Source organism: Acanthopagrus latus, chromosome 14 (assembly GCF_904848185.1).
Source record: "Acanthopagrus latus isolate v.2019 chromosome 14, fAcaLat1.1, whole genome shotgun sequence".
NCBI lineage: Eukaryota > Metazoa > Chordata > Actinopteri > Spariformes > Sparidae > Acanthopagrus > Acanthopagrus latus.
This window is the reverse complement of record NC_051052.1, coordinates 21,523,381-21,533,228: the sequence shown is the minus strand read 5'-3', so window position 1 is coordinate 21,533,228 and position 9,848 is coordinate 21,523,381. Positions and strand designations below refer to the sequence as shown.

Here is a 9,848-nt window from a genome sequence, read left to right as displayed (position 1 = left end):
ATGAAACTACGTGAAAAGAAAATCAGAAGAAAAATTATTTATAACAGAGTGAAGTTTATTTTTCAGAGGAACATTTTCAAATTTGTGAAATCGCGCAAGTAAAATTCATGAAAACATCAAGAACATTTATCAGGAAATTTCCTTTTGTGCGGGAAAATGAGTGGGAAAGAAAACAGGTTGAAGTTTTTCCTCAATTCTTTTTACGAAGAAAATTTTCAAATTTGTGGAAACCAAACTCTTTCTGGAGATATTTCTGGAGTACTAAAATATGTATGATTTTGTCATATTTATTATTCAGCAGAATGTATTTTTCCAATTCTAGTGTGAATTTATTATTTTTTTTCAAGTGTGAAACTGACAAAAGGATTTTTTCTGTCCATTAAATATTTCAGAATTTATTTCATGCAGGTCAAAAAATTTCAGGAGAATTAGTATTATTTTTGGTGTCAACAATTTTCGCCAACTCGTTAAATCCTGTTAATGTCGATACAGTTATAATGTCAATATAATTTTTTCTTTCATGTGTGAAACTGAGTGGGGAAAAAATAAGGGCTGAAAGAATTTTTGGTCAAGAGTGGACAGATCATAACAGTGTTTTATCAGGAGCAGTTTTAGTGTTAATATTTCCAAACTTTCAATTGTTTATGGCCCCCTCCTCTTGGCAGAATCGAGCTTCCGTACATTAACTGAATAAACTCTCGTTTTTCTGTTGAGTCACTGATGTTGACTCAGAAAACTCGAGTCTCTCTCACTGAGCTGTTTGTTTCTTCCCTCCCTCCTCCCATCAGCACCATTGTTGGTTTCCCATGGCAACCGGCCTGTTGGAAAATCACCGTCTCCTCAGCACTGCGGTTGCCATGGCGACGTGCTGCGACAGCAAACCCCCTCAGCATCAGACCAATAACTGTAGATGGACGGCGTCGTTTCCTTTTATAGAGCAGACATGTTGCAGCTCGTCACGCTGTGAAGGTCGACTGTAAGAATAACGATTAATAATTAATAACCATCAATGACTCCACCTGATTGGGTCACATGAGCAGAGAGGGAGCAATCAGCCCGGTCATAAATAACATCAGAACACTCACCTGTGAGTGATGAGGAGGAGGAGGAGGAGGAAGGTGTTCAGTCCTGAGGTGACCTGTTGAGTCTTCACTCTGATGAAGCAGATTCATAATAACTGGGCAGTAAATGAGTAAATAAATGTAAATATAAATATATAGATGAGTCGATGCAGTTCAATAAGCCAATTAATATGTTTTCATTTTGAGTGACAACTTTTATTTATCTCTGTAAACTCTGTATTTCATAAAAACACCTTCATTCAGCGCTTATTTTCATATGCAAATGAGGTGGGCGTGACCATCTCACAGATTCAGGCCAACACACACCTGACTGGCAGTAACACAACACTGTGTATTTCAACTGTCTGAATACTTAAAAGGACCGATAAGAACCATGAGGATGTGACCAGAACAGGAACATGTCGGTGTGTTTACTGAGGAAACTACAGCTCACAGTCAGCGTTCTGTTGTTCTTCATGTCTGACTCGTCACACCTCAGGAAACAACAAGTGAAAGTGAAACAATAAAGCAAAAAGAGGAGCAGGACAAAAAACCAACAACATTTAAAGCAGATTGTGTCGCCGCCAAGAGGCTGAAATGATTCACGCAGCTGATGACTGTGTGCAGTAGAGTAACTGCTACCTGCTGCTAACTGTAGCTGCCGTTAGCTAGTTAGCTCAGATAGCCACTCAGTTAGCAGCCTGAGCAGGAGGAGCTTTGGATTGAGACCACCTGAAGCTAGCAGGTTAGCATGCTAACGTCATTAGATTTCTCTGATAAACAATGAACAGACGCCAAAACATCAAAACTGCTTCTTCACATTCTGTTGATGATTTTAGTTCATTTCTGAAGATTTCAGAAAAAATTCTTACAAACCGCAACTTAAAAATGAAAAGATAAGGTCACCACCAGCAGAGGGACGATTGTTTGTCCTCGTTCGTCTTCGCGGCGTCACATTGTAGGATTTATATCCTGAAACCAACACAGACACGACATGACAGGATTCGTCTTATATATATATATATATATATATATATATATATATATATATATATATATATATATATATATATATATATATATAAAATTTTAATTTACTCGTGTAAAACGTCCATAGCAGCAGTGGCAGGTATCCAAGGTGTTAATGTTACCATGGTAACACACAAAGGAAGTGAAGTCAGAGTCATTAACTGAGGTTCTCCAGCAGCTGAAGAAGTCGGTGTGTTTACTGGGGAAACTACAACCTGTGTTACTGAACACTGGAGGAGCTGGACTGACCGGATCAAGAGGAACCGGTCAGAACTGTTCCAGGTGCAGTTACATGTCAACTTAAAATGTTTAATGGCTCCGTTTATTTATTTATCATGCAAACAGAATTTAAATAAAAGTCCTCAAACAATACAATGATAAAAAAAACAATAATACAGTGACGTCATTAATAATCTCAGACTGCTGTAATTAATAATCAGCATCATGTTTTCAGTATCATAATAACATCAGTCAGCAGCTGATGGACCCACGAAACCTTCAGTCCGCCCCTGCAAGTCAGAAAACATCCATCCTCCTCTTCATCAGCTGCAGCTTCATCCTCCGAGGCTCCGAGGACCACAGACACACACACACACACACACACACACACACACCGACAGACAGACGGACAAAACGACCAAACAGCCATGATGTGTGCTGCCTTCACGGACCTCCTCCACCCGCACTGACTGACGGATTAACCCACCATGAAGCGGTTCTTCCTGCCCGGCTCTTCACCGGTGAGTCCGCTTCTAATCACCGACACGTTACCGACAGAACCAGCTCGGGGCTCACCGACACCGACACCGACACCGACACGTCGGCCGTTTTCAGCTGCGGCCGAGCGGCTGTGATCACCTGTAGACCTGCGGACGGTCCAGCGGCTCGTGTTTAGGGTGGTGTTAGTGGTGTTCTGGTGGGACCCGGTGGTCCAGTTGGATGTGGTCCTCCACCATCAGTCAGCCGTCGCGGTGAATGAGATGCAGGACATGTTGTCCAGGCCGAGCTGCCTCCATCAGCAGGCTGCCTCCATCACCGAGCTGCCTCCATCAGCAGGCTGCCTCCATCAGCAGGCTGCCTCCATCACCGAGCTGCCTCCATCAGCAGGCTGCCTCCATCAGCAGGCTGCCTCCATCACCGAGCTGCCTCCATCAGCAGGCTGCCTCCATCAGCAGGCTGTTTATCTGCTGATCGATCTGGTTTCTGGTGGATGTGATGAACATATGCAACATATTTCTGTAAAGGTGTTGACAGCCAGGTGTTAGACGGATCCATCCCATGTGTTTGTGTATATAAAATGATGTGTTGAGCTGCAGGGGGTTCTGCAGCAGGTGAACCAGAACATTTGCTCAGGTTCTGTCCTTCTGTACTGTGATACTCCTGACACAGTAAATGTTTAATATTTAGATAAATATAAGATGAATTTATTCACTTTAAGATGTAAACAGCTGATTTTCCTCCTCAGTATTTTTCCATCGAGACGTTTTGATCTTACTGAGATCAGGAGGGATTTAAATCGTCTTAGTTTACATAAAATGAGTCTTGAAGAAAAATGTTGCTTAAATTAACTTGGACAAAAAACATTTCTTGTTTTTGTAAAACTAGTAGTTAATGAACAACTTCATACATTTGATGACACTTCTACCACTTTAATTATTGATTAATTATTTGTACCTGTCTCAACTCTAAGTTTTACTGTTATTGTGCTTTATTTCCCTTTTTTCTTTTCATATTAACGTGTCAGCTCACAGGATAAATAACCTGCTCTGACAGTATGATCCGAGCTGTGTGGATGGGTGGATGAGGTTGCCACGGTTGATATTCAGCAGCGTAAACACAAAGGCAGCGATAAGCAGAGATGTTTTCCCACATGAGCGTCTTCACGTCCTTAATGGTCGACCTCAGAGGAGACCAGGATCTCTGTGGACACTAAACTGGATCCCTGAGACGGATTAATGGAATCAGCTGCCGGCACAGGTTGTGAATTAACTGCTGCTGATTGCTTAGAGGAGCAGATATTTATAAAAAAGGCTTCTTTGATGCTCAGAGGTCATTATTCTGGTCCTGGAACCAACAAAATGATGTTTTAAATGATTCAACTTGTTTCTGGGTTATTCGGTGTCAACAGCTCTGCTTGAGAATTTACATTTCCCCAGATGACACTTCTGAAGTGGAACAACGTCTTCATTAGACGTTTCCCTTCGTTATTTAAAGTCCTCGACAGCCTGCTGAGGCGCTGCTGTGTCTGACAGCCATGTTGGCTTTCTTAATTAGAAACGACCCCATCAGTCCTGTAAATGTCTTCATGAGAGCTAAAGGAAAAGCTTCGTCACAAAGGTTCGTTTGGCCAACCAACGACCCACTTACCCACCAAACTACCAATAAACTAATAACCAGCTGAGCAAATCATCACTCACACAACCTACATACCAACCAACCAGCCAACCAACCAACCAACCAACCAGCCAACCAACCAGCCAGCCGACCAACCGACCAACCGACCAACCAACCAACCAGCCAACCAACCAACCAGCCAACCAACCAACCAACCAACCAGCCAACCAACCAACTATTAAGCTTGGAAGTTGGAAGTTGTAGCTGGAAATTACATCACAACCGAGCTGACAGCGTCCCAGTGCAACAAGTTGGAACACCAGTCAGCTGTTGCTAGTCACTGATAGCAACGCCAGTTGGTAATGAATTACACAGTATTTTGAACATCAGATGATTGTCCACACGTAGAAGTTGTTTACCATCCAATCGAAGGATCGCTCGACCCTCCTACAGATTACCATCGGTCTTACTGATCAACCCACCTACTAGCAGACTACAAACAAACCCAGTTCACGATGAACCAACCAACCAGTTAACCAGCATGGTGCCTGTGCAGAGGAACTGGGCGGATGGATACACTATTGTTTTTCAAGAAGGGTTAGGGTTAGGCTTTATGAGGTGTTTTCTGTTGTGAATGTCTGCTGGTGTTTGTACTAATGATGAATATGTTTCTTTGTCTCCACAGCTCCTCTCTGGTGAAGCTGTATAGCTATGGTGTATGCCCGGTCATCGAACACAGTTGGTGTCAATCCCTCCCTTTACTCTCCATCTTTCATGTATCAGATGTCATTTAACTACTCCGAGAGGGTAAACTCGACTGTCCTGGCAACCTCACCTACAACCCCCCCCTGCAGCCTCGAGGGCTCGTCCTCTGGCCAGCCCAACAGGACCTCCGTCTCCTATGAGCTGACTTCCGGGGAGGTCGCTGTCCTGGGTTTGGTGTTTGGAGTTCTCTGGCTGGTCTCCATCCTGGGAAATGCCCTCGTCTGCCTGGTCATCCACCGGAGCCGGCGGACTCAGTCCACCACCAACTACTTTGTGGTGTCTATGGCCTGTGCAGACCTGCTCATGAGCCTGGGTTGTGCCCCCTTCATTCTGTTGCAGGTTGCATCAGGACGATGGCCGCTGAGCGCCGCCGCCTGCAAGGCTGTTCGCTACCTGCAGCACCTCTGTCCAGGTGTGCAGGTCTATGTCCTGCTTTCCATCTCTGTAGACCGCTTCTACACAATCGTCTACCCCCTTAGCTTCAAGGTGTCCAGAGAGAAAGCGAAGAAGATGATCCTGGCATCGTGGCTGTTTGATGCAGCCTTCGTGTCACCCTGCCTCTTCTTCTATGGTTCCACCTCTACAGGCAGCAGCCATTGTGACTTTTTCCTTTCCGACACCTGGGGCAGTATAGCTTATGCTGCCATCCACCTCCTGTTTGGTTTTTTGGTCCCAGTGGCGGTGATCATGTCGTTCTACCAGCGGGTGATACGTTACATCTGGAGGATCGGTGCTGATGGCCACACGGTGCGCCGGACAATGAACATCGTTCCACGGACTAAAGTCAAGACCATCAAGATGTTCCTCATGCTCAATTCAGTTTTCTTCCTCACCTGGACACCCTTCTTCATCGCCCAACTGTGGCACCCCAGGGAGTCTGATGGACCCAGCAGGCAGGGGCTGCTGTTCTTTACAGCCATCGCATGGATCTCCTTCAGCTCCACAGCGTCCAAGCCAACCCTGTACTCTGTCTACAACGCAAACTTCAGAAGGGGCATGAGGGAAACATTCTGCATGTCATCCATGAAATGCTACCGCAGTAATGCGTACACCATCACTGCGAGCTCTCGGATGGCCAAAAAGAACTATGTTGGGGTGGTGGACATCCCAGTGCAAGCAAAGACGGTCACCAAGGACTCAGTGTATGATACATTTGACCGTGAAGCAAAAGAAAAGAAGGTAGCCTGGCCAACTAACGCCAACCCTCCAAACACGTTTGTCTGAGGTGTTAAAATTGTGAATGTACAAACATGAACAAGTTTGAAACTGTTTTCTTCAACAACACAACGCTGGCACGATTACAGTAGAGCTAGCTGGAACATGCTAGCCTCATATTCAACAAAGACAACAGCTCACAGATGTGTTCAGTTTGTATAAAGGGCTTTTTCTGATGTAACACACCTTCTGGCAGCCATATTGGAGGTTCTCAACAGTTGTGAACAGCTAATAACTTTTATACTTAAGATCTGAATCATGATTTATTTCTGTGTTGTTTTTGGTGGGTTGTTTTGCCATTGTTGCATCTGATTTTGTGTTTTGATAATGTCAGCTTGTTAGCTAACTGTAGTCTGTGGCCATCTATAAAGTGACCTGTTGTAAATCCATCTGATTTGCTACAGTAATGTATGTGGTAGAAGCTAACATTAGTATTGGCTACTAGCCAACTGTTAACATTGACATCATCTGCTTTGCTACATTAAGAGTAATGGTGAGTTGGGAAGCCAATCAAGCCCCAAGAATAGTTTGTTAAGGTCAACTGAGCTGGACCATGTTAATGTAAAGATCAAAGTTATAGAGATGGTACATTTGCAAAGAGTGAGGAGGAAAAGGAACCATAATGTTCTTGGTTAAAAGTAAAAGTCTTGTTGGACTAATAACAGAATCTGAGGTGACTTTAAGCACTGCAAAGGCTTTGATGGAGATGAAACATGAAACTGTCCTCAGCGAATTCCTCAGATGAAATGATGAACAACTGTGGGAGAAAGAATTTAGTTCTTTGATAAAAAAGGTCAAGAAATCTGCAGATATAAAAATGAAACCTCCAAGGTACATTTCTGTAAGAAACAACCAACCACAAAACTTTGAAATCCGTTGTGTGGTTTGTTAACAGAGAGCCAAAGAAAAAATGTTTCTAGCATAAGACTGTAGACACCAGATAGAACAGTTTAAGGAATTCAATTTTACATTCTGGATCAGTTTTGGATGAATTTGGTGATTACTGGTGGCTACAGCATTATTTAGAAAACCTTAGAATATATTGTTTGACGGTTTTTACTACTAGTGCCTACCTTTCAAATTTTGGATGTTGGCTAGAAGCAAAGTTGAAAACTTCGACTTCAACAGAGAAGTCTCACCGCTAGCTGTATTTTTCTAAAAGTTGTCTTGAATGTTCGGTGGCTGTTTTGGAAATCTATTTCTCTTTAAACATATCAATCAAATTACAAATAGCATATCTGCAAATATATCATGCAGTCATTTAATTATGCTTTATAATATATCTCAATTTCTGTCCTTGTTGGGACTTGTTGAATGTGTTGGCTTAAAAATGTGGGGTTCTGAGTTTTTTCTTGACTTTGGAAACAGTTGTTAACAAAACAATTCCACCTTGAGGTGCATTTAGTACTTTTTTATGTAGTATTTATGCTGTTTCAAAGCAGTTGCGTCATTTTTGATCTATACTTCTAAACCGACAAAACAAATGTGCTTGGTGTCAGTGACTAGCATTACGTAGCTAACTAGCTAGCTACAGAGACACAGCAACAAATCAAACCTTTGTTAGAAGTTTCTTGATGGGAGAGCCTTACGGCGTCCTGGAGGATATTTTCCTTTCATTTGCACATGAGATTAGATTCTAAGAATGAGATGTTCTTAGGTGAGTCAGTAACTAGCATAACTAGCTACGTAAACTGGCTAAATGCATAAAAAATTGCAACACAAAAATTGCCACAGGTCTATTTCTACAAGTATATATTTTTTCATCATGTGCACAGATGATTAGTCTCCAAAGACAAGAATAAGAGCAGTCAATAACTAGCATAACTTGCTAACTAGCTTGCTACGTAAATGCTGGCTTCTTGTATGAAACACAGCAACGGAACGAGTGCCGCCTTTGTTGAAAGTTTCTTTTTAGAAAGGTTTTCAAGAAGTAAATACACATTTATAGGGAGCCTCATGACATCCTGAAGGATATTTTTTTCCCATGCACACAACATTAGATTCTAAAGATGAGAAGTCCATAGAGGATTCAGTATCTAGCATAACAAGCTACTTTGTTAGCTACGTACAAAGCAACAGAAAAACAGCCAAAAGCTTTTGTTAGAAGTTCTCACCTAGAGTAGATATTCATAGGAAGCCCTTATAATGTCCTGAAAGATCATTTTGAATCCTGTGTGCACAAGATTCTCAAAAATGTGTATAATTTGGGGCATTTGGGGCTCAGAACATGCAGGTCAGCACACCCCATTTATAACCTATCAGCTACCAATGAAAGGAAACAGCCCTGCAGGAACATCGTGAAACTGTTTGCAGACGACACCCGACTATCAGGTCAGACTAGTGACTCGAGTTTTCACAAAACGCGACAAGCTTTTTCAGACGTGGCTACTCAACACTGACAACAGATCACCAGCTCAATCAAACTCATGAAGATGTTTATAATACTGAAGGATTTCTCAGGTAGCACAGTCTGCAGTCAGTGGCCTACCCTTATTTTACTAATGGCGACGGGGCAGTTAGGAAGAAATGTATTCATAGTATTTGTCACACATGAAGTTATATGAACTTGTTCTGGTTTATGTTTATTCCCAGTGAGATCTGAGATAAAACCATTGAAGATTTTGTCGCTGCCGAGGTCAATAACGTCTGTACACACCGTGCTTTGGTGAAAATATAAATAAATGTATCTACAAATACTCACCTAGTATTTTCAAAGATGTATGAAACTCGACTTCCTCATCTTTTCCATGCAGTGGTGGATTCATCAAGTAGAGAGATTCTGCAGCTTCGAACTCTCCACTACCTGTCAGCTGTTCTATTATTCATCTGTGTTGTCATTTTCTGCTAATTATCATTTCTGTCATAAAAACAGGACTGACCAACTTCTATCTGTGGACATAATATGTTAACTCAGTTTTGATGGTATCAGCTATGAGTTCTGTGGTAAATGAAACGCTTGTTACAGAAACTAAAATAGTTACAGGTCTGGAACTGAACTCCTCAAATAGCCGACTGACCCGATTTACAATCCTGAAGCTTCGGAGCTGTACGAGACTCAAAAATCAACTTTCTTTCAAAATGGATCTTTAATGTTGTAACAGCTCTCCAGAGCTGGAGCATCTGATAAGTATTTGACTGGTATTTTAAAGAAGTCATATCATGTTTTTTTTAAGGTTCATACTTTAGTTTTCAAAAACACATTTTTTCTAATGATGCATTGCAACAACAAGAGGGGAAACAACAGCAGGTAACAGATGCCATTTTGTTTTACAGCACCTTTACTCCTGTTGTGCGACGTCAGAGTACTACTCTGTCGTCAAAGCAGTTCTTCACACTCTGTTGGTAACTGCTGAAATAAACTTCCAACGTATTAAACCTTTAAATAACATTAAACATCGTCCAACGCCACCGTCAGGACAAACTGTGACTGGACTTGAACCAGAT

The 9,848-nt window shown here is 42.2% G+C and overlaps 1 protein-coding gene and 1 long non-coding RNA gene across 7 annotated transcripts; one reads left to right on the top strand and one right to left on the bottom strand.

The window, feature by feature from the left end:
* Nucleotides 1-54: 54 nt before the first annotated feature.
* LOC119032559 lies at nucleotides 55-8,642 on the bottom strand. The gene is made up of 4 exons (XR_005078943.1): nucleotides 8,519-8,642; nucleotides 2,797-3,326; nucleotides 1,086-1,154; nucleotides 55-974 (listed from the first exon to the last, which is right to left on the bottom strand). It is a non-coding gene; the product is annotated as an uncharacterized LOC119032559 (long non-coding RNA).
* gpr19 (G protein-coupled receptor 19) lies at nucleotides 2,170-9,100 on the top strand. 6 transcript variants are annotated; one of them, XM_037121817.1, is made up of 2 exons: nucleotides 2,170-2,372; nucleotides 5,110-9,100. In XM_037121817.1, exon 2 carries the CDS (start codon nucleotides 5,136-5,138, stop codon nucleotides 6,411-6,413), a length of 1,278 nt encoding a protein of 425 aa, XP_036977712.1. In that variant the 5' UTR covers nucleotides 2,170-2,372; nucleotides 5,110-5,135; the 3' UTR covers nucleotides 6,414-9,100. The 6 variants fall into 6 exon arrangements, with proteins under 6 accessions (XP_036977712.1, XP_036977709.1, XP_036977715.1 ...); XM_037121814.1 differs by lacking the exon at nucleotides 2,170-2,372 and adding an exon at nucleotides 2,713-2,830; XM_037121820.1 differs by lacking the exon at nucleotides 2,170-2,372 and adding an exon at nucleotides 3,314-3,348.
* The last annotated feature ends 748 nt before the right edge of the window (nucleotides 9,101-9,848 follow it).

Excerpts from the sequence above, each read along its gene's own strand:
- gpr19 (XM_037121817.1), top strand. The coding sequence starts at position 5,136 with ATGGTGTATGCCCGGTCATCGAACACAGTTGGTGTCAATCCCTCCCTT.